The sequence below is a fragment of the Melitaea cinxia genome, chromosome 29, assembly GCF_905220565.1.
Source record: "Melitaea cinxia chromosome 29, ilMelCinx1.1, whole genome shotgun sequence".
NCBI lineage: Eukaryota > Metazoa > Arthropoda > Insecta > Lepidoptera > Nymphalidae > Melitaea > Melitaea cinxia.
The window spans coordinates 8233972-8261904 of record NC_059422.1 but is presented as its reverse complement, the minus strand read 5'-3'; the positions used below and the strand labels follow the sequence as shown (position 1 = coordinate 8261904).

General features: G+C 35.9%; 3 protein-coding genes, 1 long non-coding RNA gene and 1 other non-coding gene across 5 annotated transcripts; 2 read left to right on the top strand and 3 right to left on the bottom strand.

Annotated features, from left to right (window-relative positions):
- The first annotated feature begins 2794 nt into the window (after positions 1-2794).
- Positions 2795-7565, top strand: LOC123667798. The gene is made up of 7 exons (XM_045601637.1): positions 2795-2910; positions 3187-3360; positions 3810-4239; positions 5167-5337; positions 5962-6095; positions 6844-6916; positions 7309-7565. Exons 1-7 carry the CDS (start codon positions 2795-2797, stop codon positions 7516-7518), a joined length of 1308 nt encoding a protein of 435 aa, XP_045457593.1. The 3' UTR covers positions 7519-7565.
- Positions 7566-8540: 975 nt separating this feature from the next.
- LOC123667816 lies at positions 8541-11669 on the top strand. The gene is made up of 4 exons (XR_006745477.1): positions 8541-8693; positions 9419-9543; positions 9832-9980; positions 11584-11669. It is a non-coding gene; the product is annotated as an uncharacterized LOC123667816 (long non-coding RNA).
- Positions 11655-14065, bottom strand: LOC123667815 (40S ribosomal protein S21). Its single transcript, XM_045601653.1, has 4 exons — positions 13978-14065; positions 13840-13898; positions 12085-12276; positions 11655-11728 (listed from the first exon to the last, which is right to left on the bottom strand). The coding sequence occupies exons 2-4, from the start codon at positions 13887-13889 to the stop codon at positions 11719-11721; spliced, it is 252 nt and encodes an 83-aa protein (XP_045457609.1). The 5' UTR covers positions 13890-13898; positions 13978-14065; the 3' UTR covers positions 11655-11718.
- Positions 14066-17844: 3779 nt separating this feature from the next.
- LOC123667797 (cyclin-dependent kinase 4) lies at positions 17845-25006 on the bottom strand. The gene is made up of 7 exons (XM_045601635.1): positions 24889-25006; positions 22936-23104; positions 21273-21414; positions 20746-20913; positions 19780-19940; positions 18931-19066; positions 17845-17931 (listed from the first exon to the last, which is right to left on the bottom strand). Exons 1-7 carry the CDS (start codon positions 25004-25006, stop codon positions 17845-17847), a joined length of 981 nt encoding a protein of 326 aa, XP_045457591.1.
- Positions 25007-25999: 993 nt separating this feature from the next.
- On the bottom strand, positions 26000-26071 carry Trnap-cgg. The gene has a single exon. It is a non-coding gene; the product is annotated as a tRNA-Pro (tRNA).
- Between the last annotated feature and the right edge of the window lie 1862 nt (positions 26072-27933).

The following is a 27933-nucleotide window of genomic DNA, read 5'->3' as shown; positions in this document are numbered from 1 at the left end:
GTCTATTGTATATATATCGCAATATTATATTAATATATACATATAAAATAATGATATAGAAAGGCCTTTTTTGTTATTTATATGTTTAAAGTTTATATCATATTCGGTTAATATGATATTATAAAAATGAATTGGCAAAACCGTAACAATTGTTTTATCATTGTATGTTAAATTTGTTTTATTTCTACCCTCGTATACAATACAAGAATATACAGAAATTATTATTGTAAAATTTATATTATTTATTATTGAATTATAAATTTTATGTTTTAATTGCGGTTAAGATGAACAATAATGATCCAAATGTTAGTCCATTATATATAAGTTATGTAGTTGACGAGTACTTGCAGACAAACAACAATATGTCCATATATCTTACACTATGTAAAAGATATATTTCCTAGCAAAATACTAACATGTAAATAAATATTAAATCGAAATATAAATAGTTCATACAATTTCCAAGCTAACATACAAATCATCAGTCAAACAGAAGCAATAGTTGAAGTTCAGTGTATATCGCTTCAGCCTGTATCATCCCACTGCTGGGCATAGGACTCCTTATATATTAGAATTCCATTAAAAGGAACAATAATTGTGTTTACTCTCAAACTAAAAAAAAAGCGACTTCAATTGCATCGACTCATACGACGGTCGATGAAAAAATTGGCGCGTAAATACGCATTATATATATATATATAGGTAGTCATTAGAGAATAACTCAAACACTGTAATTAAAAAAATACTATTAGGGTCTGTTTCAACGGTTATTGATAAGGATTATAGTGCATCTAAGTTCCTGATAGGTTTCAATAGTAGATAAGAGGCCGTTGGGCTCTGTCATCTGATTTAATAAGCTCCAACTTCAGTATTACTTGCAAATAGTATTTAACCATAGTGGAGTTTGACTATGAAAAAGAAATATATAACAGACTTATATCTGTTACATACCATTATAGATAGGTTTATCATTAACCGCTGATACAGGACTTTAACCTAGCCCCAATAATAAAAAGACTATGTAATGGACAAAAAGTGTTTACCAAAATGTAGTTCCTAAGGTTAACGCATTGGAATAAGTAACGGCTTTATATTTATATAAAATTATATTGTCTGCAAGTTCGTGTCATTGTGGACCCATAGACAACAGATTGTTGGTAGATATGTAACAATTAATGAATAATAAAATTAACTTGCCGTCTTTATTTTGTTGTTTTATTTCTTCTGTAGTGCTTATCTTAAACAATCTTTTAGGTGTAAGTTACCCATTTAAGTTCGCTTTACCCCAGTTCAGTTCGCTTTACCCCAGTTCAGTTCGCTTTACCCCAGTTCAGTTCGCTTTACCCCAGTTCAGTTCGCTTTGCCCCAATCAATACCGGAATATAAACTTCAATATAATTCTTAGGTTTAATGGCTTTCATTAATGCTCGTGGGGCTAGTGGATTTCGTCTGTCACATAGAAATTATAGCTTTGTATAAACTTCTTACGAGTGAGTTTTTCAAAATATTCAAATGACGTATTCTGCTGTCTGCTACTTATCTTGACAATGACAACAAAGTTGCCAATCTTTAGTAATGCGTCATGTGTCAGTCACATTTGGGGCACAAGGGAGGCCTACCATCTACCACTGATCAGGTAAACCTTACCAGATTTAATGAATGATACCACTCGATTCTTAGTTTAAAAGTTCTTAATCTGCCACAAAGAAATATTTTAAGACTAACCGTATTAACGAGCAACAATCTGAGTGACATGAATATAAAAAAGGAATAATTATTTTATTACAACGCACCCATTTTTTAGTCTATTAAACTTCCTAGGTCGTCTATCCCTAAAGTATACTTATGTTTTAGGTAACAGCTGACTAACATCAAGATTCATATTTTTTGTTTAATAAATATACACGAACATAAAACAAATATAAATACAACACAAAATCGGGTCGGAATCGAACCTACAACCCTGGAACTGGTAGCAGGGTCAATCCCAACCGCGCCAATTTCTCATATATAGGCACTATTAATGTCCTCAAACCGATATGAACTAAATGTTAAATTAAAATAGTAGGATAGCTATAAGGAAGAAGGCTTTAAAGCATTAAACTACGCCTAAGACCCTGATGGCATTAAGCTGTGTTTTCCTTTAAAAATTTCTAATTCCTAAACATCATGCATAGATATAACACATTTGTGCATTTGTGATCTTTTCAAGGAGTAAAAATTAAAACTATGGCCATCCACCATTCATATGGCCAAAAATCACGACCGCTGTGGTATAGTGGTGACATTGACATTTGGTAGAATTCGTTACTCGTGATTGGGAAATAAAATATGGGGCTCGGCAATAAAAATAAAATAAAGCCACCCCCTCTCTTCCCGAGGGTTTCGTAAGAGGCGACTAAGGGATAACACAGTTCCACTACCACCTTGGAACTTATAAACCATCCAACTGCTGGCTTTGAAATACACAGGCCGAAGACGGGCAGCAGCGTTTTAAGTGCGACAAAGCCAGCTTGCGGTCACCAACCCGTCTACCCAGCGTGGTGACTATGGGCAACACACATGAGTTCGCGCCATTTTTTTTGGCGCGACCTTGTGGAGGCCTATGTACAGCAGTGGATTGCAATAGGCTGAAATAATGATGATGATGATGATAAATAGGGAAATAACCCAGCAATTAGGCTTCGATTCTTGCCCTATATGAAGTAAAATACCTTTACTTAGCAGAGGGACGTTACAAGCTGATCAATCAATCATAAACTTTTAAAATATGTAAGACTTATGTGCAGAATCGATGTCCGCGTCCAGTGTGTCGCGCGGCTCGCCCGCCGCCGCTGCAGACATCATAGATCTGGACCGCTACATCCGAGCCTCCGTGCGACCTTCACGACATCGTCCTGCTCACACACGGTACTACCACTACTAGTACTACCCACTACTACCACTACTTCCCACTACTACAACTACTATCCACTATTTCTACTACCAGTACTATTCTTGTACTACAGAGGTAACAGTATTCGCATTTAATTGTGTTCATTTTTAATTCCAATTAAATTCAAATTAAGTATGAGCTTTTGAATATTTTTCCGTCGTTAAATAACTTGGTTTTCTCTCTTGAATAGTTTGTTAATATATTCCTGTTGTTCCGCTTCGTGTGTCAAAACTTTATTTACATGTGTATAGTGAGCGTCTGATCGTGGATGCGGGTGGTGTAGATCGTGTGCCGGTGGAACTGAGCTCCAGCAGCGACAGCGTCCCCGTGCAGCCGCGCCCGTACACCCGGGACCGCAAACAGTACTCGCACGACTCTGGAGTCTCTGATGGCAGCTATTTGAGGCAGAGATACCGGCCACATAGGTAGTCGACAATAGTCGTTTAATTTCAATTTATTAAAGAATGCCACAGCAGGATATGACCCGCTCAAAATCTAGAGCAAGCTGACTGGAGAAGTAATTCAATAACTTTTGAGTATCCCGTATCTCTCTACTCTTCCAGGGTACACCTATAGGAAAACGGATCCTAAGTGTTCGGAGCTCGTTCAAAAGTGCACTTATTTTAGTCGAAATGTAACAATAATAACTATGCCTTAGACCACACAACTGAAGTTAAACTTACGAAACGTAATTCTCTCTCTTTCTATCTTAACTAACTTATACCTTCCTCTCAACTTCCGTTCGCCTCGTACAATCACACTTTTCGTAACGCTCTCGTCACGCATTAACAAGCTTACTCCCGAATTCAAGCGTGCTTAAACAAGTTTTATTTCAAAAATCCTTTGTAATAGTTATAACGACAATTAATTTCAGACGGATAAGCGTAGAGAAACCTCGCATTTCGAGTCGGACAGCTGACTCCAACTCATCAGTACGCGAATTCAAAGCCGCCTGCGAAAAGGCTTTACGTGAGCAACAAGAACAAATAGCCCGCGTCGCAGAACTGTGCGAGAAACTAGCGCAACCACAAATTGCACAGAATATTCCTCAAACAGGAATTCAGAACACTCCAAATGTAGGACAAAATATTGGTTCAAACATTTCTTCTCAAGTTGCTCAAACTTTAAATTGTATGAGCCAAAATACAAATCAATTCGGTCAACATTTAAATCCTACTAAGCAAAATTTTGGCCAAAACGTGTGCCAAGTGAGTCGTGTGAAGCAAAGAATAACACCCTGCACGAGCGACATTACATCAAGCAGTTGTAGTTCAAGGAATGTCAAAATACGTGATAAGCATAGGGTAAGTTGATTGTATATATAAAACATTCAACCTGTAACATTCCGCTGTTGGGCATAGACCTCTTTCTCCATGCAGGTAAGGAATTGGAGCTTAATCTACCACGCTGCTCCAATGTGGGTTGGCAGATACATTATCTACTATGACAAACGATCGCTATCAGATATTTATGATAACAACCGAGACCGACGGCTTAACGTGATCCTGTTAAGCCGTTGGTCTTAACGAGAGTACGTTAATCCGCTCTCTCTGAGGCTGAGGCTAACTGAGGTAGGGCACAGTAGGAATTTCCTGCTCAGAATATGGAGCAGCCCGTCTGGGGTAGTACCTCGACCTTACAGAAGATCACAGCAAAATAATACTGTTTTCAAGCAGTATTGTGTTCCTGTTGGTGAGTAAGGTGACCAGAGCTCCTGGGGGTTGGGGATTGGGTCGGCAACGCGCTTGCGATGCTTCTGGTGTTGCAGGCGTCTATAGGCTACGGTAATCGCTTACCATCAGGTGAGCCGTACGCCTGTTTGCCGACCTAGTGACATAAAAAAAAAGGCACGGTGGGGAGACCACAAGGACAGACATCCAAACCGAAAAGAAATATTTGTACATATAAAAATATCCATCCGGCCACTACTCGCACCACTAAAATAGAGCGATTGCTTAAATATTTTGTAAAGGTTTTACCACATATACTAAATTAGGGCTACGGAGACATATGAACTATGCAGCAAAAGATAATGAGTTATTTAGCAAGTGCGTTTTTTATAAATAATGTGCCATTGTGACAGGTGCGATCCCACCTCACGATAATATTTATTTTAAAATATTTGTTATTTTTGGAACGTTGTGATGCTTGTTTTTTAGGATCATATTTCACTCGACGAACGGTAATTAGGACTAAAAGGTAAATTAATTTGAACGATAATCTTTCCACAGTCAGATTCGTGTAAAACGTACAAGCTAATAATGGGTAAGCTGGACGAGCTGAGTCAGTTGTTCGCGACTCGACGTGCGCCGGTCCGAGCGCGTGTTGTACGAGGCTCATCTGGGTCCATTTCAGTTTGTGATAAGCTTGTGGCTACTGATGATGGAAGTAACTTTAACACAGTAAAGGTGGAGTATTAAATAAAATCGTAATAGTGAGGCAGAGTTTGGTAGTTTTACCGTATGATCGACAATTTAGTCATTTGTGTTATATTTTAACTGAGGCACATAAGGAAAATTCCTGCTCAAAATATGGAGCAGCCCGACTGGGGTAGTACCTCAACCTTACAGAAGATCACAGCTAAATAATACTGTTTTCAAGCAGTATTGTGTTCCTGTTGGTGAGTAAGGTGACGAGAGCTCCTGGGGGCGGGGATTTGGTCGGCTTCTGGTGTTGCAGGCGTCTATAAGCTACGGTAATCTCTTAACATCAGGTGAGCCGTACGCTTGTTTGCCGACCTAGTGATATATAAAAAAAAATAAAGAAGTTATTAGACAGGTAGGTAAGGTACTGAAAATGAGGTATTTAATGAGAAAAGTGATCTGAGGATCCCCTCTGTAAATCATATAATAGCTTCCACCTATTTTTATATCGATGTCTACATTTAAACGATCATAAACATGTTTGGATGTTACTTCTGGATATCCAGCAAACAAATTTTGAACGGATCGTTAGAAGTACTTTCAAATGTTTATCTAATACTCTTCCTATTTTTTACTTTAATAATAAAACTGTCTACATCTTAGATTATTCATGCAAACCGTAATGGTCCCGGCCAGACATCAGATAACTCTCCTAACAGGCGTCAGCTCCGAGTGATACAAGCCCACCGCGTGGACATCACTCCAGCGGATCAACGGAGAAAACAACTTGATAATATGTAATTGGTTCTAATTTTGATCTAGGTTTAACTTTTAGCTTTTGTTGTGGTTTTTTACTACTTTTTTGTAAAATATTTTTCTTACACACTTTTGAGTGGCAAAGAAATTAACAGTCACCTAATGATCAGCGGTTATCGTAGTCTAACCTTGTAGTGCCCTGGTGACTGGTGTTGCGGACGGACGTTACCGATGGTACTATATGATAACGAGTCCCAAGAAGTTCTGGCTACTTATACTTACCATAATAACATGATACTACTTGAAAGCAATATTGTTTAGCTGTAATCTGCTTTAAGTCTAAAATCTAATACACTTTTGTAACCTTTCTATACATGCTGTGTGGTTACGGCATTAAAGAATATAGCCATCCCCTCTCTTCCCGTGGGTGTCGTAGTCGCCGTAGGCGACTAAGGGACACAGTTCCACTACTACCTTGGAACTTAAAAAACCGACCGATGGCGGGATAACCATCAAACTGCTGGCTTTGAAATACACAGGTCGAAGATGGACAGTAGTGTCTTCGGTGCGACAAAGCTAGCCCTGCGGTCACCAACCCGCCTGCCCAGCGTGGTGACTATGGGCAAAACACGCGAGTTCGTGCCATTTTTGGCGTGAGCTTGTGGATGCCTATATCCATTAGTGGTCTGCGAAAGGCTGATGTGATGAACCTTTCTATACTACTTAAGTCTTATTTTCCGAAATTGAATATATTTCGTATGTTTAATATGTTATAATATTGTCATACAGTGAAGCGCACTGCAGTGGTCCTTCTGTTACTGGATCAGCAAGCGACGTCTTCGACTTGGACAATCCCCTGCACGTTAGTTTGAATTGTGTTTGGTTTATAAAACCTGAGTCTAAATATAGGAATCATTCGTCTGTCAGAATTGTCAATCTTTTACTTAGTTCCTTTTAAAAATAGCAGAGCTGGTTAAAAGTGTCTTCTCCATAAAGCAGAGAGACCTTAACCCACCACGCTGTGTCATTCCGAGTTGGTGGGAAATAACTATTGCTTTAATGTGTCTATAGCAACAGCCGGACCGACGTTTTTACATGGCTTTTAACCCTGCGTTCTCTTTTCTCAATTATGTACACCAGACCAGACTAATATTATTGTACTAATACTATTCCCGCTATTTTCTACGGGTGTTAAGGTCTCTTACTATTACACCAGAAAGGTTGTCAATTTAAATTTAATCACAATAATTCCAGCTGTATGCGCAAGCTAAGCGTTTACAAGCATTACACGCAAGCAGTCAACGCAGCTCGAATCGCTCTCCGTACAAACATGGTGTTTACCAAGAAAAATCTGATGATAAGTCGGAAGACGGAATCAAAGAGAAATGTGACGACAGGAATAAATCTGTGTGCGCGTTATGTCGTAGTTATTGGAAAATTCTTAGACAATATTTCAGACAATAATCATATAAAAATTATTATTTATTATTATATTAATGTTTCATAAATTGGTATCTCGTTTTATTTTATTTTGTCTCTTTACAATAAGTTTATCAAAATTGTGTATTAAATAAATTGAATATTTAATAAAAAAACTTGTGCAGTTTACAGCTTATGTAGCCAAGCGGTAGTTTCCTAAAATATACAGGGAAATTGAAAACGTAAAAGAGCTTTTTTTATTACGCCTGATTGCAAGTGTTTAGGTACTATAGCCTAGGTATTGGTACCTACAACGCCAGGAACGTCACAAGAGCGTTGTCGACCCTAACCCAATTCTGGATTAGCCTATAAGCTATAAGTAATTACTTAGTGCATCCCGTCTAGGGGAGCATCAGAGATGACCGAGACAAAATAACGAGCACGGGAAAGTTTAATCAATTCTTTGTAGTTCACTTAAGTATAGGAGAAGATTGCTTAGGGCCCAAAATTACATTAATCCGGCACTGCCCTAACCTCAATGTTAACAAGGGCTCTGACTACCTTACTCGCCACGGAAACAAGAATATTTGGGAGCACAATTTCACGTGATTTTTTTGTAAGATTAGCATATAAACTTAAGGGAAGTCCAGTCGGGTCGCCATAGATTTTAAGCAATATTTTACGTGTTGACATAATTCAATAATATTTTATTCACGAGTATGCAGAGGTGTAGCAATCATGCCTCGGGCGCTACTCACAAGGGGGCCCCAAATGGTCCACAAAACAAAAAATAGCTGGACATAATTATATGGTTTTCGAATGCGAGCACTAAAAAGGTAATGTGCCCGGACGCGAGTTAAACTCGCTACGTCACTGCGAGTATGTAAGTACCTACTTCTATTAGATGATTTACTGTGGATTCTTCTCTTGATCTGGTTCTAGCAGAAACTTCTTTATAGGTACTGACAATTTGATCAATCAGAGAATTAATAAAGTTAAACTGACAAATTACCACACGCAATTAGAAAAAAAATATTGACAGAAGAACAAAAGAAATTTTCAAACATGATAAGCAAAATTATAAGTGAATTATACAGTTTACAATAAAACCATGCAAATATTGAATATGCTTAAAATAGTTGAAATATAATTAATCACTTTATGTAAATATGAAGAATTCTCGACTTTGTATCTACTGGCTTTTATTTCTTCTGATACAGGTATAGTACTAGTAATATTTTAATATTTGCACCAGGATTGTAGTTACCATTGTATGAGTTACACAGTACCATATTTCAGAATCCTTCGAGCAATTGAACATCCTTCCTAGTCGCTCTAGATTTTTCAAATTCTCTCATCTGAAGTCCGGTAACTTCTGTTTTTATAACCTCCATACATACGACTTGTCATGACGCTAATGCACTTCCTTTTGGAAAGGAATTTGAAAGACGAATTTACGCAGTTTAAAGCGTAGTTAGGTTTATCACTATAAATATATGCAGTGTTCTAAGTAGTCCGCAAAAATTCATAGCCTATAATTATATAGGGTATTGCAAGCGCTTTGTCGACCTCAACCCTGGTCCTCTCCAGGAGCTCTGACTACCTTACTCACGATATGAACACAATACTATTTGAAAGCAAATTATTTGTCTGTATACTTCTGTACGGTTGAGGTACGGCTAGGCTTTAGATTAAGAACCGTCATTTTGAAGTTAGATAGACGGTTATTTTTTTTTTTTTTTGTAACAAAATTATGTCGATAAACTGTTAAATTTTGAACTTAGATAATTCGACGGTTCTTAATCTAAGGCCTTACCTGAGGTACTTCAGAGCTGCTTCAGATTAAACTAAGGGACTAATAGACTGCATGATGATAAAGTAGGGACCTAATTAAAATTACAACTAGATTTAGGGCTTCATTTAGATTTGCCTATTTAATTTTAAGGTTGTAGGCGCCTTTGCCTGTAAGCGTAAGTCCTCTTGTCGCCCGCCCCGCTGTCCTGGCGGCTGCAAGCCTAAATACTGGTGATGAGAAGTATTTCAGTTGTGACATAAGCTGACGGAATTATGGTATGTTATTTATTGGTCATGGCTTGGGATTGGTGTTGGCTCCTTAAGAATGCTTACCGTGATGTTTAAAAATATATTTATTTCTATTTTGCAACGCGGAGACCGTCACTGGCAGCGTTACTATTTCACACGATTTCACTCCTCATATTTTTATACCAAAGGCTCTATATCATTTCATAACGAGTAATCTTTAAAAAACGATTATAGCCAAATTTGAAAAATTCAAGTTATGACTTTGTTGTCCAAAATTTATCTTTTCAATAACTCTCTATTTCTATTCAATATCAGGAGTGGTCACTCGCATATCAGTACGTATGGTGGGTGGCGTGGTGCGTGGTGTGTCTGGTGGTGGGGGCGAGCAGTTGTAAGAAGAAGACAATTTGCCGCCCACCGCCTGGAGGCAGACCGGGCTGCGGGGGCGGGCGGAGATGAGTACGGTACGAAACTAGTGACAGCTAGTTTGACTTTGTTTCCGTTAGTTTTTTGATAATGTGGTAGATATTTTTGTGATATTGGTAAAGGTGGTGTGTGTCAATTGGTCCCATTTAAATTTATTTTAGATCTAATAACTACTTTTCGAGTTATATCTAATAATGCGTTTTTACTTGACGCTTTTTTCGTCGACCTACGTTGTATTATACCGCATAACTTTCTACTGGATCTACCAATTTTAATAATTCTTTTTTTTGTTGGCAAGGAGATATCCCTAGTTTAGTACCATGATAAGGAAACCAGTATCTGATGATGGGATCCCAAAGAAATCGAAGGAAACTCTTGCAAATCCGCAATAACTTTTTACTGGGTGTACCGATTTTGATAATTCTTTTTTTGTTGGAAAGAAGATATCCTTAGTTTAGTACCATGATAAGGAAACCAGGATCTGATGATGGGATCCCAGAGAAATCGAGGGAAACTTTTGAAAATCCGCAATAACTTTTTACTGGGTGTACCGATTTTAATAATTTTTAATTTAATCGAAAGCTGATGTTTGTCATGTGGTCACATATAAATTTTATTGAGATCTGATAACTACTTTTTGAGTAATCTTTGATAACGCGTAGTTACTTGACTATTTTTTCGTCGATCTACGTTGTATTACTCGTCGATGTAATTGAAGTCCGTTTTTTTTCGTTTGCGAGCAAACAATTATTTTTTTAGTTTACAAATCGCGCATTCAACGAATAAATACGTGATATTTTGTAAGCCCACCCCTCCTTCTGAAATTTCGTGATTTTTTGAGCCTCTCATTTCCTCCCCTGAGCCTCACGTTGTTAATGTACCACACCATACTTTGTTAGGTAGCTTAAGCTGCCAAATTGACAAACCGTGAATCAGGCCTAAGCCTATATTATTATTATTATAAAACCATATATCGTGCAAATAAACCAAAAAATTTGCAACTAAATTTTTACAGAATCATTAGGTACCATGCTTCACTTCTTACCAAAGCATGGCGGTGACACTATGGTATCAACATTTATTAAGACAGATTTGAAAAACATATTTACGCTTTAAAAATCATCTAATTACCGCGAGTAGTCAAAAGGTTATAATACGAAAAGGATTTAATACGAAATTCCTCGATTTATTAAAAAAATTACTTCTATACGTATAATGCAAGCATCGTCTCTGTGTCATCGTGTCTGCATGTAATATTCCACTGCTAAGTATACCTAGGCCTCTTTCCCCATGTAGGAGAAGGATCGGAGCTTGATCCACCACGTTGCTCCAATGCGGGTTGGCGGATATATTCCCTACTATGAGTGTATGAGGTGTACATGATAGCAACCGGGATTGACGACTTAACGTGCTCTCCGAGGTACAGTGGGGAGACCCACAAGGACTGCACAAACACCCAGACCACGGCAAACACCTGTATGGCCAATACAAATGTTTGTCATGTGCGGGGATCAAACCCGCAACCGCCCGCGCAATAGCTACAAACCAGTGCTGTGACCGTTGCGCCAACGCGTGATCATGCATGCATTGCAGCTACTATCAATAATGATATATAAGTTTTAATACAAGTTTTGTTTTCAGATTCGCCAATTCATTAACTTTGTCCAAAACTCAAGAAAAGTAAAAATTGAAAACGTCACAAATAAAACAAATTTAATTTTTGTGGATTTTTATTTATTTTTTTTTCTTATAAAATATGTTTCTTACACCTCAACATCAGTAGTTCCTGTAACAAGAAACAGTTAATTATAATACTTACGTTATTATTACTAAAAATTGTTATTATAATAAAAAATTTGCATTTTTAGATAAATTATTTATTTTTTATTTTATTATGACTTGGCGTTAAAAAATACATACAACCCTAAATTTTCACCTTTCTACCACCACACCCTATTTTTAAATAGCGTTTAGCGGCAAGACAATGTTTGCCGAGACAGCTAGTAAGTCTTATACAATGACCACTATTAACATACCTACGCAATTGAAAGTACTTATATTGCATTGCTAGCAATTTAAAAAAATATTTGTCAAATAAATCTTAATAACAGACTTCTCAAGTTAAATACTCTAAAAACTCACTTAGTCAAGATACCATCTTTCTTAGTCAACCGAACGATGCAATCGTCGGACTCTCCCATGCGTCTGATGGCTCCGCAGATGACGTACATCTTGCTGGAGTCGGCCGCTCGGCCGGTAGCTGGATCTACATCAGCGATCACGAGCTGAACTGATGCGTGGTCCTTAGCATGGATAAGGCGGTTGCTGGCCGAGCTGAAGAACATTTTATAACATAACAGTACACTTTATTGTACACCAAAACAGAAATAATACATATTATGGACTTAAACAGAGTATCATCAGGCACAAAGGGCGGCCTTATCGCTAAAAAGCGATCTCTTCCATGCAACCTAGGAGCAGAGGAGATGCCCCTAGGTTGTCTAGGAGGGCATTTTATTTTCATTATGTTTGGGACACAAATAACCTTAAACTTATCCAGTACTGGCTTCACCAGTTATGGATAGTTATAAATAAGTTTTTAATTGATTTTAGCAGCAGGTGATGGAATAAGGCCTATGGCGTGTTTCCTATCAATTAATAAACTATGAGTAAGATTCATATTTTTGAATAGAAATATCTCATACTAGCTGACCCGGCGAACGTCGCCTAACACAAACTTTATCGTATGGTATTAAAGTTCAAATTGACTTTTAAGTATTATCACAAATGTCTTGTATGGGAGTATGTACATTCAGCGATTCATTTTTATATTATAGATAATACAATTCAATGGTAAAAAAAAATACGTATCAAAAACATTTATCTATTGGATACAGTGATCCACCAAATAGCAATATCAACAACTAACCAGACCCTAAAACCAATTAAGTTTCCACTTAAAAGTGATAAAAACGAGAAGTAGAGTGTAAATAATTCCGATATTATTCATGAAAATGTACATATAGGTAATGTAATGTGTGCAGTGATACAATTATCGCTTCAGCCTGTAATATCCCACTACTGGGCATAGGCCTCTATCCCCATGTAGGAGAAGGCTCAGAGCTTAATCCACCACGCTGTTCCAATGCGGGTTGGCGGATATATTCCCTGCTACGAGTAACGATCGCTATCAGATGTACATGATAACAACTGAGACCGACGGCTTAACGTGCTCTCCGAGGCACGGTGGGGAGACCCACAAGGACTGCACAAACACCCAGACCACGGCAAAACCCTGTATGGCCAATACAAATGTTTGTCACGTGCGGAGATCGAACCCACAACCGCCAACGCAACAGGTACAATCAATACAGGGCGTTTATACAATTATAATAATCTTAATATGACAAAATTTATAGTGTCAAGCTTTATACAGTCTAAAACTACATCATATCAAGATTTAAATATCCCACATCGAAATTCTATTCAAATATCTACAAGAGCTGGTTTGATTAATTGTGCAACTCTCAACTTTTTTTTTTAATTCTTATGAGTATTGTGATCAATCAAAACATTACAAAACCGAAACATATTTGATATTTGTTTATATCAAAACTTTGTACATATATTAGGATTAAAATTTATTCTTTAAGTACTTATTACGTTTTACATACATTGTAGTCATACTAATCGATTTCATACACCCAACACATGGCGAAAATTAACTGTTGATATTGACTAAAACAAGCAAAGAAACATTTGAATGTTCTATTTACAAAGTTTCTTTAATTGAAATTTATAATTTTTAGGTAAAATGATTAAAACGAAACTTTTAACTTCATAAAAATGGCAAAATAACATGTACCAAGTTTAACCTAAGACTTCAAACTTCCTTACCATTTCCTCGGGCAGTACAAGTCAACGAATTCACCAGCGTCGTTCTGCATTTTGTTTATCTGAAATTAAATATTTAAGCACAGTATATTCACTATTTCGTTTTAAATTACACTTAAATAAACTTAAAACAAAACTAACCTAGAGGAGACACGCGAGTCAGCAAAACGTCAGAAACGAAAAGAACATGGCTGTCTCGCAATGTTGCCACTTGCTATTTTAGTTAGGTACCTATATTTTAATATAGCAAAATTTTACAAATTACTTATTATTATAATTTAATAAAGTAATTGAATTCACAATTTATTCTTAGATATAGAAAAACGTTTTATTATTAAATCTAACGAAATCGTAAATATTTAATGAATCGAAAAAATCACAACAACCGGTATGATCTATAAAAAGAAAAGTACAATTTTAAGCTTCGCTTTTCAGAAATGTAAAAACCATATGGATGCACTGGAGTTAAAGTTATTAAATTAGCGTTGTGCTTGTTAATGACTGCTATAATAAATGCGTCAGTGAATCGAAAAAGAAAACATTTTAAAGATTCTTAAATATTTCTAGACATATTAAAACTAAACGTGGTGATACGATTTCTTAATTTCTGATCCGATTAATATGAATGAGAGATTAGGTACTACTTTAGATTTTAAACGCCAAATGTTAAAATGGGAGGAAATTAGTAAAAAAACTTTTTTTTTCTCCATGCGTGACAGGCTGTCACTGCCTACCTCACCCACGGAGTCGCAAATGACAATCGCGATTATTCACAATATAAATCATTAATGCATTTTACGAAGTTTCGATTGGGAGGTAATAATTAACCAAAATTTGTACTTGGCTCCCAAACTATAGATATGTCTTTCTGTCTGAGCCTCTGATTAATCGAATAAGCAGCAACGTAATTAATTTTAAACTACAAATTACGATCAAAATTTTATTAAAGAAATTTATTAAAATGTACGGTTTACTTCGTAAGTAGGCACGTTCAATGTTATGTTGAATTACAGATCGATCATTCAGTTAAGAATGATTGCGACGACAAAAATTTCTCAGAATTTCTTCTTAGACATAAACTTCGTTTGCGGGGTCTGTCATTAATATAGTTAATATTATAATTGTACAGTTCGTTTTAACACAACAATAGCGCGATTTAAAGTACGTGTAGTGCCATCTACAAGATAATATTGGAATTATTATAAAGAAAACACAAAGTATAAATCTCGAAGATTTAAAACGAAGCTAGTTCCTAGTGGTAATGATAGATGACGCCTCATGTATTAAGTCACGCGTAACAAAATAGATGGCACTGCACTTTTATTAAATTGAATGTAATAATAGATGGCGCTGCATGTATATTTTTATGTGTAATCAACGTAATAAAAAAAAATTGGTTGCCTGTAAAGTCGGTATACGGGCGAAAGTTTTACGTGACAACGACTTTGAGTGGTAAAATAATTTTAATGTGAATATTCATTCGTATAGTAGGAAGAAGGATGAAATAATAGTAACAATTTAAAACATTTATTTATACAAAGAATTATATTTAAAACATTAATTTATAAAAGAATCTCGCACTGAATTTCATATTAACAAAATTTTATTTTTACCTTTACACATACATACGTAATTATATACAAATATACATACAATAACTTGCAATACATTTGCGTACAATGAAACAGCGTTTACTACAACTTAACTTCTTCCTATCTGAGTGATTTTGCCCGAGTGGAAGGGACGCGTGCCTCTCACTCGCTCTCATTGTGAGCGCATAACGTAAGCGGAGCGTAACGCAGTTTCTTGAAGTGTCACCCGGCAAACCAATTTATAAGACGTTGTTACGTCAAAAAAACTGCAAGCAGGAAATATCATGCTCAAAATCTTGAGCAGTCGGACTGATTATGTACCTCGAATAATACTGTTTTCAAGCAGTGTTGTGTTCCTGTAGTGAATAAGATGACCAGAGCTCCTAGGAGTAGGGTTGGCACCGTGCTTGCGAAGCTTCTAGAGTTGCAGGCGTGTCATCAAATCATTATGTGGGTTTTTTTAACATCACCTATCTAAGAACACTTGCGTTATCAAGACGAATCTAATGATATCTTAATTATATAAATCCGTTCAGCGCTTTAGAAAATGTTTCTCATATTTTTGATAAAGAATATTACAATGCTCGCAAAATACGCGCGAAAAAACATAACCTTTCTTGGAAGTTTGGTAATAAAACAAACAAATAAGTCTGTATTATTTATTGTCGACGTTACAAAAATTATTGTTTATTTATCAAGACTATATCACTTGTTAAGGAACATTAATTTTGCTTACATATTATCTTATATTATAATTAAAAGAAACACAAGATATTGTTGTCTGTGACGGAGATATTTAAAGAATTGTAATTTTTGCACAGTTCCTCAGAAAATAATTAGGATAGTAATTATTTATTTTTTAATCGTGTTTTGCACTTAGTTTTAATTTCGTTACATATTTGTACAAATATATACTTTTTTAATTAATCTGTAATTTTTTTTAATTGCTCACAATATATGCCTATTTTACTGATAGCTGGTAATTATCTTGCACATATAATATTCATAGGCTATCAAAAATTTATAGTCGGAAAAAGAACACAAACATTTCTGATTATATTTTGATTCCAAATTAATTAATATTTTTGAAAGAACTGCGACATATTGAAAACATTTAGTTTTTTTTTTTTGGGGAATTGTGAAAAAAATCGTAATACAGAGTAAATTAAAAGTAATTTTAAGATATTGTATCTTAACGTAATTGACAACTGAAGATTAAAATTAATGTAACTAGAACTAGTTATTGGTGGGCTTATTAAAAACTAATAATGTTAATATATAAGGCTTATGCGTTTCAATGTGTGTTTTATGCATTATTACAACAAAAAAATTTCATATAGAGAGTTTATACAAGCTAGCTACAATAAACCAACCCCACACACTACAGACCACTCCTAGCAGCAGTCAACGTTCAGTTGTGAACTGTCTCGTGACTACACGACTGCTGTGGACTGGCGTGTGTGGGTTGGTTTAACGTGTCTCTTTTGTATAGTATTAACGTTTACTTTAGCTGCATTATATGTATATTTCATGTAAAATATTGTAAGATTTAATATATAATGTTCGGTGATAAAAATTTTTTTATCAAAAATATTTTATCAAAAATGTATTATCAAAAACTCTTTTCTCGCTACTTCGAGTATGTTATAATTGACCATTTCTGCATAAAACAGACCCTTATAAAGATTGCTATCTTTAAAAAGTATGATAGCTTTCTGCATATTCTTGATAAAGCACTGCTATTAAAATTATTCAAAAATGACGCGCAAAAGCCGTTACTAAAAGCTAGTTTCTTTCGAGAATATTTCAAGAGATCATTTTCAAAACTAATCAAGTCCAAATCAAAATTCCAAAACAATAACATTTCAAAGAACCCTTGTAATAGATATTTGACTGTTTTTATTTTAATACATTTTATTTGACGACGCGTTGGCGAAGCGGTCACAGTACTGACTGTTGCGCTGGCGGTCGCGGGTTCGATCCCCGCTCACGACAGATATTATGTATTGGCCATATAGATGTTTGTCGTGGTCTGGGCGTGTGTTTGTGTATTGTGTGAGTTTCCGGACCCCCGACACAGGAGAAAATCCTACTGGGGGCTGTTGAGTGTGAAGCGTTTATAAGGGTTTGTTATTCGACATATTTTCTTAATAGAGTAAATGCAGAGCTTCTTACCGATTCTTCTCAGCGGAATCTACATTCAGAATCGGCGGTAGTTTCACTTTTTCACTTTAACTATAGATAATTTATCAATATTATTATTATTTTAATTTGCAAAACGATGACTTAAAAGTACTTTTGAAGCCTATTTGAATTAAGTAAAATTGGTTTCAATCCTTAAAAAGAACCATATTGTTTAAAAATTTTGTTTGGAAATGACCATTTTTTTGAAAATTTACCTCCCAGTTTTGAGTTCTTATGTCAGCGGTTCTTCTGTGAAGTAGGGGTGTTCGAGGCAGTCCAGCGCTGTGAGGCGTTTCGCGGGGTCGAAGACTAACATACCCTGAAGAAAAATAAAAATTTATCTTACTTTGTCCTTAAATATATGTATGTGTGTATGTATATATATGTATATGTATGTATATATAAATGTAAGTATGTGTATAATATATAATTATGTATGATATGTATGTGTGTATGTATTTATACTTATAAGTTTGTAATACATTACAGTTATTCAACTATTTTCTCAATATTGTTATTTCTTGCACTGTGTCCCCCGCTATATGACACTCTCTCTCATGACCATTGGTTGACTGGAAGAGATCTCTTCTAGGGATAAGTCCACCTTTGCCATCAACTATATATGTAATTGTCTGTATATTCTGTTTTTAAGTGCAATAAAGTATATATATTAAATATCCTAAGGGGGAAGGGGGTATAAGCTTCCTTATTGTAAGAGACATTACCTAACAAAATTCGCCACGATAAAGAAAGAAATACACGAATGTATAGGAGAGAATGAGACAGAATACATTACTGCGCAATACGCGTAAACGACGCTTTTTGAGTGCCTAGTGCGAGTTTTATTCACAGAAACATGACAGAAACGCGTTTATACGTGAAGATTATTTTGCATGGGAATTTGAACAGTGCAGCCTAGACGATAAAGAATAGTATACGATACAATCGATACAGAGTCATCTAGCGGTAAACGCGAGAACTAGGTTGAAATCCCGAATTTCCCATACAAAATGAAGTTAAAATTTACGCCCGTTATTGCGAGATGGATTAAACAAAACTCGCACTAGGCACTCTGGATGGCACTTACGACCTTTTTCACGAGACAGTGCTCATCGCCGATAGAAAAAATCGCAACGGTCTACCTTCCTACGACTTTTCAGAAGTTTCGCTTCTGCCGTGCGGGAATTGGACACACACATTTATTTTGCAACAATAAATCTGTGACCACTATTACGTTTTACTTTCACGTAAAAATGTAACAAAATTCTTTGCAAATCATGCAATTTTGTGGGTAGACAAATTATAATAGAATTGTTACCTTAATCAAGTCCAAGGCTTGTGGGTGTATCCTGGGCAGTACATCAGCGAGGTCCTGTGGAGGGTAGTCGGGGAAGCTATCTGCCACTATCGACACGTTCTCTGGCCATTCGTGGCGTGGAGGCCGACCGATCAACCTGGAGTTAAGTAACTAGGTTTAAATTTAGGAAAACATTTAATGGTTAACTTAAATTATATTATTATTACTCTATAATAGTTGACTTAGTGCTGAGCATAAAATAAAATAGTAAATTATATTATCTATACTTCTTTTAATAGGGACTCAAAATACAAGTGTAGAAATATACTCATTATTACGGTTACCATGTACCGTTTGCTGTGTGGTTAGGGCAGTAAAGAATATAGCCACCCCCTCTTTTGTCGTGAGAGGCGACTAAGGGATAACACAGTTCCATCAATACCTTGGAACTTAAAAAGCCGACCGATGGCGGGATAGCCACCCAACTGCTGGCTTTGAAATACACAGGCTGAAGACGGCAAGCAACGTCCTCGGTGCGACAAAGCCAGTACTGCGGTCACCAACCCGCCTGCCCAGCGTGGTGACTATGGGCAACACATGAGTTCACGCATTTTTGGCGCGAACTTGTGGAGGCCTATGTCCGGCAGTGGACTGTGATAGGCTGAAGTGATGTTGATGATGATAATGATGTACTGTTAAATACCATAGTACCAGGCAGCGTTCACTGCTCAATACATGATATTCACGACTCAACACTCATTGTTCACGACTCAACTGCCATTGTCCACTACTCAGCACCCATTGTCCGCAACTCAGCGCCTGTTATTCATCAGTCAGCATTTAACCCTACGCCGAGTCAGCACAACTCACCGGAAAATACAGTGCAGTTGCTCGGAGTCACACCCGCCCTGCAGTAGTGGTGTCCGCGAGTGCAGTTGTGCGAGCACGCAGCCACTGGACCACACGTCCACCGCCGTGTTGTACGGGACGCCCAGGAGGACTTCGGGGGGTCGGTACCATAGGGTTACCACCTAAGTGAAAGGGGAGGGGGGGGTTAGTTTTTTGGAAGTAATGTAATTATTTTGTTGTATATATATTTTTTTACTTTTAAGCTTGAATAATTACAAAACTGAAAGGGTCGGCAACGCGCTTCGATTCTTCTGGTGTTGCAGGCGTCCATAAGACACGGTATCCGCTTAGCATCCGGCCGTGCGCAGGATCGTAAGTTTGTTTGCCACCATAATGCTGTAGAAATAACTGTGTTTGCTCGCAAACGAAAAAAGACCGACTTCAATAATACACTTGACAAGTAATACAACGTAAGCTGACGAAAACAATTAAAAAACGCACTAGTTGTCACTACGATTTTCGAGGGTTACCATTAATTTGTCTAAGATTCCATCATCAGATCCTGGTTTCTTTATCATGGTACCACCCCTGGAATATCTCCGTACCAACAAAAAAAGAATTATCAAAATCGGTCTTTAAACGACGAAGTTATCCCCGAATATATAAATACACGGTCGAATTGAGTAACCTCCTCCTTTTTGACTAGCCCGTTGGCGCAGTTTGTAGTGAACCTGCTTTCTGCTCCGAGGGTTGTGGGTTCGATTCCCACCCCGAGTCTGGGTGTAATATAAATATTTATTTAAATATTTATATATGTATTATTTATAAGTGTGTTTATCGAGAAAGAAATATGTAGCTATATACCAGTCGGCTGTTACCTATAACACAAGCATTAAGTTGCTTACTTTAGGAACAGACAACCGTGTGTGTATTGTGTATATATTTATTTATTTATTTATTTTTGAAGTCGATTAAAAATAAGCTTACCACGCTAGTAAGCTTCATCTCAGTGTCATAGGTCTTGGCAAGTCCAAAGTCAGCGAGCTTGACTCTCCCAGATGAGGTTACCAGCAAGTTGTGTGGCTTTAGATCTCTGTGGACTATTCTGTGCGAGTGTAAGAAGTCCACGCCGGACAGGATGTCGTAGGACATGTTCTGGAAAACAAATGAAATGAAAATATTTAATATCGTATTAAGGTTTTACATAGTTATCGCTTCAGCTTGTAATATCCCACTACTAGGCCTCTTTTTCCATTTAGGAGAAGGATCAGAGCTTATATATTACACTCTCGGGTCAGGCATGGACCCAGAAGCCCTGGATTAGATAGCTGGGTCTCTACTTTCAAGTAATGTTGTTCCTGGGTAAGGTAGACAGCTCACAGGGGTGGGTTGGCAGTAGTGTAGGTGTCGTCAACGCGCTTGCGATGCTTCTGGTGTTGCAGGCGTCTAGCCTCTTGCCATCAGATAGACTCTACATTTGTTTGTATAAAATATAAGAAGATCTTAATACTCACTCTAATTCTATTCTCCGACAATGGTCCAGGTGCTCTCTTGAGATAGGAATCCAGGTCTTGCTCTACGTGTTCAAATACCAGAAATAGTACCAGCTGGTGGTCTCGTTCCAAGGACTGGCCTCCATGACAGACGTCCAGAAGTCTGGAAAGAGATATTTAGTTATTACACCTATAGTTCCTTGATAGGGAAGGGTAGGGTCGACAAGTTCTTGCAATTTGACAAGTATTGCTTGTCGTAGGGTACGGCATTATCGTACAATCAGGTGAATTTGGTGGTAAATACGATTATGATGAGAAAAAATACCTGACCAGATGAAATTAGTACCTGGCTACCTGTACTATTTTACTTTTTGAACAAAATTCTTTATTGCGCGGTATATGCACTAAGCGGGATGGGAGTGACAAAAAAGCAAACAAGGCTTCTCGACACTTGTTGTATCCTCCCCAAGTAGGTACCAGACATCCCGGTTATCGGGCTGTAACAGCCTATGTCCAGCAGTGGACTGCTATCGGCTGAACTGACTCATACAGTGTTTAAATTACCTTTTTTTACTTATATATTTATTCCATGTTCAGCTTTCTACTTTTTACATATACCCTTTACTCTTTATATTAAATCATTATATAGGAATAAATATATTTTATTAGAAATTATTAAATTCAATTTTGTTAACTTGATTTTTTACATTATAAATTATGACTGTATGGTATGGTATGGTATGGTATGGTTAACACGGGCTGGTTTCCGCAACTCGACGACTTTGCGCCTATTTTGCGTGTGTGGGAGTGATTCGATTCACTCTTGCCACCCAAGCTCCTCCAGAAACTTTAGAAGCTTTTTTGGCTTCTTGAAGATCTCCGGAAGTGTCTCCAGGGTGCCAAGATGTTGTGCCCGGTAAGCCGCTACACCTGGACAGTAAAGAAGTACATGCGTAGCCGTTTCTTCTGTTCCCATGCAAGCCCTGCACAGGGGACTGTCGGTAATGCCCATATTAAATAGGTGTTTGTTATACGGACCGTGTCCAGTCAGTGCCGCAGTTATTAGTCTCAGTTGGCGTCTGTCCAGATTTATTTATTATGACTGTACAGCAAATTCCTAACAAAAAGAGGAAGGCACTTCGTTCCTATCGAGGTGCATAGACCCCGCACGCCGTTTTGTGAATAAATCAATGCTTTTTTAGTAATTTATTTTCCCAAACCTTGTAATGACTGCATCGAAGACAACAAAAGAATTATTGAATTTGGAGAAGGCATTTAGAATTTATGCGCATACATACATCGAAGAGATATATGTTTTTTACATACACGATTAAGCCTGTAACACCACAGCTGGGCAGAGGCCTTTTTCCATCTAGGAGGTTTGGATCTTTATCCGTCACGCTGCTCTACCGTGGATTAGGTATTTTTGAAGTAATACTTCTTTACATACGCCTGACTTGGGGAGTAAGCTGAATACGTGCCGAAAGCGTTACGAAGTGTGACCAAACGAGGCGAACGGAGCAAGAGAGAAAGGTGCGAGCACACATTTTCTCTCTCTTTCTCTCATAGCCAGTTACGTTTCGTATATCTAAGACACAGTTGCAGGTATTCTGCAGGCCCATTGCAAAAGAAGTTTTACTTCAGCTGTGTTTTTTTTTGTATATAAATAGATATTTATACAAACCTCACGATATTAGGATGTCTGTATGCTTCAAGCTGTCGAAGCAGAGCTATTTCTCTCAGAGTTGATAATGGTATGCCATCCTCTGTCAGTGCTACTTTAACCTTTTTCATTGCAACTATTTGACCGCTATTGTGAAGATCCCGTGCCTTGTATACCGTTCCATATGCACCTGGAAAAATAAATAGAAAGTAAATGTGTTTGTGCAAAACAAAAAAATACATAAATATATCGATACAGATATTACACCCAGACTCAGACAGGAATCGAATTCACAACCTGTGGCACAGAAAGTAGGGCCACTACAAACTGCACTAACGGGTAGTTAAATAAAATACCATAACTGATAGTCTATAAGCTACGGTAATCGCCTAATATCAGGTGAGCCATAATCTTGTTTGCCTACCTAGTTATATAAAAACAATACCACTTATTGTCATTATTTAGCATTGACATAATAATAGCTTTAATTTGCCTCAATATCTCTCGTTTCAGCCTGTAATATCCCACAGCTGGGCAAAGCCTCTTTCCCCATGTAGGAGAAGGATCATAGCTTAATCCACCACGCTGCTCCAATACAAATCATCAGATATATTCCCTACTATGATTAACAACCGCTATCAGACAATCTTCTTCTTCTTCTTCTTTAAAGACTATGGCTCCATCAGCTTTTCGCCGATGATTTTGCCAATGACAAGTACCTACTGAAAGTGTATAAGTCCGGAAACGATCCGTTTTTGACAGTACAATAGTGGGATAAGCCGCTTATACTCTATCAGAGAATATCTCTCAGAGACCGAATAATCAAATCCCAAGGTTAATACTATTTAAGAAAAAAAAAAACTGTCAATTTGTTTTGTTACTGCAAACAATTTTTTTAACTTGGTTTTATTTCTGTTAGGAGTCTAAAACATGTAATATCAATATGTACTAAATACTGTAACAAACTACTCTTTTTACTTGGTACTAATAGCCTAAGTACCAATTTTCAGTTAAGGTATTAACCTCCCAAAAGTAAAATTAAACAGAAACTTTAATTGGCTTTTCTAAGCTTGTGTGGGGTGAGTTCTTGAAAATCTATTTGTAGAAGACATCTCTTATTCATAATCCATTTCTGTACCTAATTGTTTTCCGAGATTATTTTATGATTATTCAGTAAAAAAGGATTGAGTTTTTGCCATTTTATACATACTAGTTTTGTATTTCTTTCTGATAAAAGTTACACATTGTTTAAGTTAAAGACCCCCTACCTAGTAATAGCTAATTCACTCTTTCTCAATTTCTTCTAAATATGAGGTCACAATCAACTCTACTAAATAGTTATTAAAGTACTTTTTATAAATACACTTGTTAAAATACTTTTTTTTTTAACTTGTAGTAAGTGACATTTGATGTTTATAAGGGCCTGTTTTACCTACACACTGCTGATTATTTACTTTACCACCTACCAGACAAGTACAACAAGTTCTTAGAATTTTACCTGCATTCAGTTGTCCTATTAATTTATTTATTCTTATCATTGAATACAGATTTAAAACAAGCTTTCTTCCTTAACTTGAAACTTTTGTACAATTTAATCAATAACATTTGTATTAATTACCGCTTATTCGTATTATATGCGATAAAAAAACTTACACATAATTTATAATTAATATTTAAACTGATAGTGACTAGAATACACGTTGGTAAGTTCGTCGTGTTCTTTCACGGACTATTTGTCCTATGTCCGGGTGAATTCATTTAAAATCCAGATCATTATGTCAAGTAATATTAATAAATATCATAACAGGCATTGATTTATCCTTATATATAAATTTAATTAAGAAAATCAGTTTCAAAAGTTTTTAAACTAAATACATGGCAAGCGATCATTTGAAAAATGCGCGAGATAGTAGGTATAGTAGTTACCGGCACATGGTGTAAAGGTTAGATTTCCACAATATATTAACTACAGACCTGTTCCTATGACATTTAACTCTTCATACTTCTTCGCTGTCTGGAATAAAGCACTAACATCACTTATTGAAGCCATATTGGGCGGACTTTGGGAAGAACTCGAACCGCTTGACGACATTGTTAATTTTTTTTTGTTTATGTTTATAATAAAAATGTACAATAACAACGGATTCTAAGTCTTAAATTGTGTCAATACGCACACATAACATGTTTTTACTTAAAATAAAACTAAATAAACAGAAAAAAAACATACAGATAACTCTTTTTAACACATGAACTTTTGATAGATAATCGTTTCGTTTGGAGGGGTCGCGGGGTAAGCGACTGAACGAACACCTGTTGTATAACATAAACAAATACTGTTTACGTCGTGGTGAAGAGCGTATAATAGTAATAGGGGTAACTTTATTTAGTCGTATTATATTATTATTGTTTGGTGACCAGCGCCATCTGTTAATTAGTTTCCTACGTAATTGTATTCATATAGTATATATAGATGGCGTTAATTTGAAATGTCATACATTTTTACAATAATTAGAACATTTTTTATCATAATTAGGCTTTTAGTAGTAGTTTTTGTTTGTTTGTTAAAACGCATGCGAATCTGATGAGAACGCCTTTTTGCACTATGTTATTACTTCATTGAAGAATTATAGACTTTAAAAAATAGGTACCTTAAAATTGTATAATTTCTATATGAGAGAGCTGTACACAATGTGTAGATGTACCAACGGACCGATATAGAGGTCACTTTTACCATTAATAAAAGAATACAGGGATTGTACAATAGAAGAAGAAGTCTCTTAAATTTGACAATTTCACTTATTAAGTTAACGTGTACTAAAATTTTATGAAGGTAAAACCACGTGGAAAGTGTGTTTTATAAAACGTTATGCTAAAATTACCTAAGTAAATTAATTACAGAAGCATATTTTTTGGTTTTAATTAATAATTTAGCTAAATGACGATTATATTCGTGTTTTTATATTTGTATATTATTGAAAGCAAAATGAAAGTTTAAAGTAACTTTCGTTTTACACGTCGCACTAAGCACTAATGCATGAAAGCAACCAATGATTAGTTAGAAACAAAACAAAAAGTTTATCAACACGGGCTCGTCCGGGATTTGAACCCGGGACCTCTCGCACCCGAAGCGAGAATCATACCCCTAGACCAACGAGCCACGTTTGTACTTAACGAATTTATACATGTATTGTTAAAATAGATGACGTATAATTGATGTTCTCATATATGTGACGATTCCATTAATATTTTCTTTGAAAAACGATTAATGATATCTAAAAATCACAACCTTATTTGATTCTATGTTAATTTGGATTCAATATTATACAAATTTAATTCCTATCAAACAACAAAAAATACGTGTATTTTTTACAGTAATCGGAATAATTATGAAGATTTTTCACTGTAATTATATTTAATAATAATAATTATTAAAAAATACTTATATGATTGATAAATCAGAAATTGACTTCTAGGTGTTTTAGAAAGTTGAGCGCGAAAGGAAAAAAAAAATTACCGCTACATGACACCCTATATCCATCACTTTCTTTCCCATCGGATTCTTATCTCATCTCCTTTTCTAACTTACGATGGATTCGTTCGTATGTTGTATCATTATGGAGCCTCGTCAGTCGACAGAACATCGAAGTACTGCGCGCGCACGTTTAAATTAAATGGCCGCTTTTGCCGAAAAACAATAATTTTAAATACTTTTAATTTGTGTTAAAGTTATTAATAATTTTAAAGTGTTTATTAAAATTATAATAATTTTTATGTTATTTTCAAATATGTTTCATTAGTGTTTAAGCGGAACTGGTGTGGTTGTGTGTGGTGAAAGTTATCGTATAAAAGATAGTGCGTTGTCTTTTTTAACATTCAAAATATTTTTGAAATTACAGCTGTTATATGATAAATATTTGGTAAGTAATTACATAACTTATTTTTAATATAATTAGAAAGTCGTATCGCCATCTAAACAGTTTTATGATCACGGAAATACTTGTATATTACAAGAATGTCGTAAACATAAATTCGAAATTAAACATTGTACTTACTAGCTAATTTTCTACTTACAAGTTTTGACGCTTGACTTATTTCAACTTAATTACTAGCACGATAGAATATAACTAGAGAATCAGTCATTCCTCATTAACTTAATATCTAAATCCAGTTACAAATTGTGAAATTTTTAGTTTTTTCTTTAGAAAACTACTCTTGAGAACAAAAACGATATTTCTATTAATTTCGTCATGTTTGTAACAGAAAGTGTGCGGGTTTTAAACAGAATAACACTTTTGCAAAGCGAGTATTTAATTTCATAACTTTCCCTTTTTTGTTTTCGTCCAATTTTATATCTAATTTACAATACAAATATCGTTCATTTACACTTAAAGATTTATGAATATAAACATTGAATGAAAAATAAGCTATGAAAGTAAATGTAACAAATTTTATCTCTAAAAGAGCGATCTCTTCCATACAACTTCAGGGTAAAAGACATGATGGAAATAAAGCAAAAAGAAGGCCCAATGATAATAATTACATATACTTACTACCTACGTACCGATACAATGCTATTGTAAGATAAAAATTATATGAAAATGTTGGAACCTGTTTGTCCCCAATAGTTTATAACTTCTCATACAAATCATCGTTTTATATTTGGAATTGTCAGCAGGGTATGGATTAAAAGTGTAAAAATTAAATAAAAACACAAAATATATGAAAATACACTCATTTAGTGTAGTTATTGAAAGTTACTAAAACTATCAACTCATCTATGCTATGGGGAAAGAGGCCCACGCCCAGCAGTGGGATGCTACAGGCTGAATCCCACAATAATCAATCAACACATTTTGTATACCTACGTAATGTAGTGACTGAGAATTGACTGACGTTAGTCACACAAACACACACACACACACACACGTCAGACGACTCTTAATCGTACATGAATTTCCGCTAAGAGGTTCCGATCCAGCGCACACATCTCTTACATGAAATTGTACTAAGATTTAAACA

What these genes read in the sequence shown, in the direction of transcription:
- LOC123667798 (XM_045601637.1), top strand. Translation starts at nt 2,795, where the DNA reads ATGTCCGCGTCCAGTGTGTCGCGCGGCTCGCCCGCCGCCGCTGCAGAC. An exon ending in CAGAGATACCGGCCACATAG is followed by an intron (nt 3,361 to 3,809) that starts GTAGTCGACAAT and finishes AATTAATTTCAG; the next exon opens with ACGGATAAGCGTAGAGAAAC. An exon ending in AAATACGTGATAAGCATAGG is followed by an intron (nt 4,240 to 5,166) that starts GTAAGTTGATTG and finishes ATCTTTCCACAG; the next exon opens with TCAGATTCGTGTAAAACGTA.
- LOC123667815 (XM_045601653.1), bottom strand. Translation starts at nt 13,889, where the DNA reads ATGCAGAACGACGCTGGTGAATTCGTTGACTTGTACTGCCCGAGGAAA. An exon ending in TTGTACTGCCCGAGGAAATG is followed by an intron (nt 12,277 to 13,839) that starts GTAAGGAAGTTT and finishes AATGTTCTTCAG; the next exon opens with CTCGGCCAGCAACCGCCTTA.
- LOC123667797 (XM_045601635.1), bottom strand. Translation starts at nt 25,006, where the DNA reads ATGTCGTCAAGCGGTTCGAGTTCTTCCCAAAGTCCGCCCAATATGGCT. An exon ending in AGATGAAGCTTACTAGCGTG is followed by an intron (nt 19,941 to 20,745) that starts GTAAGCTTATTT and finishes CCTTTCACTTAG; the next exon opens with GTGGTAACCCTATGGTACCG. An exon ending in AAGCCTTGGACTTGATTAAG is followed by an intron (nt 17,932 to 18,930) that starts GTAACAATTCTA and finishes ATTTTTCTTCAG; the next exon opens with GGTATGTTAGTCTTCGACCC.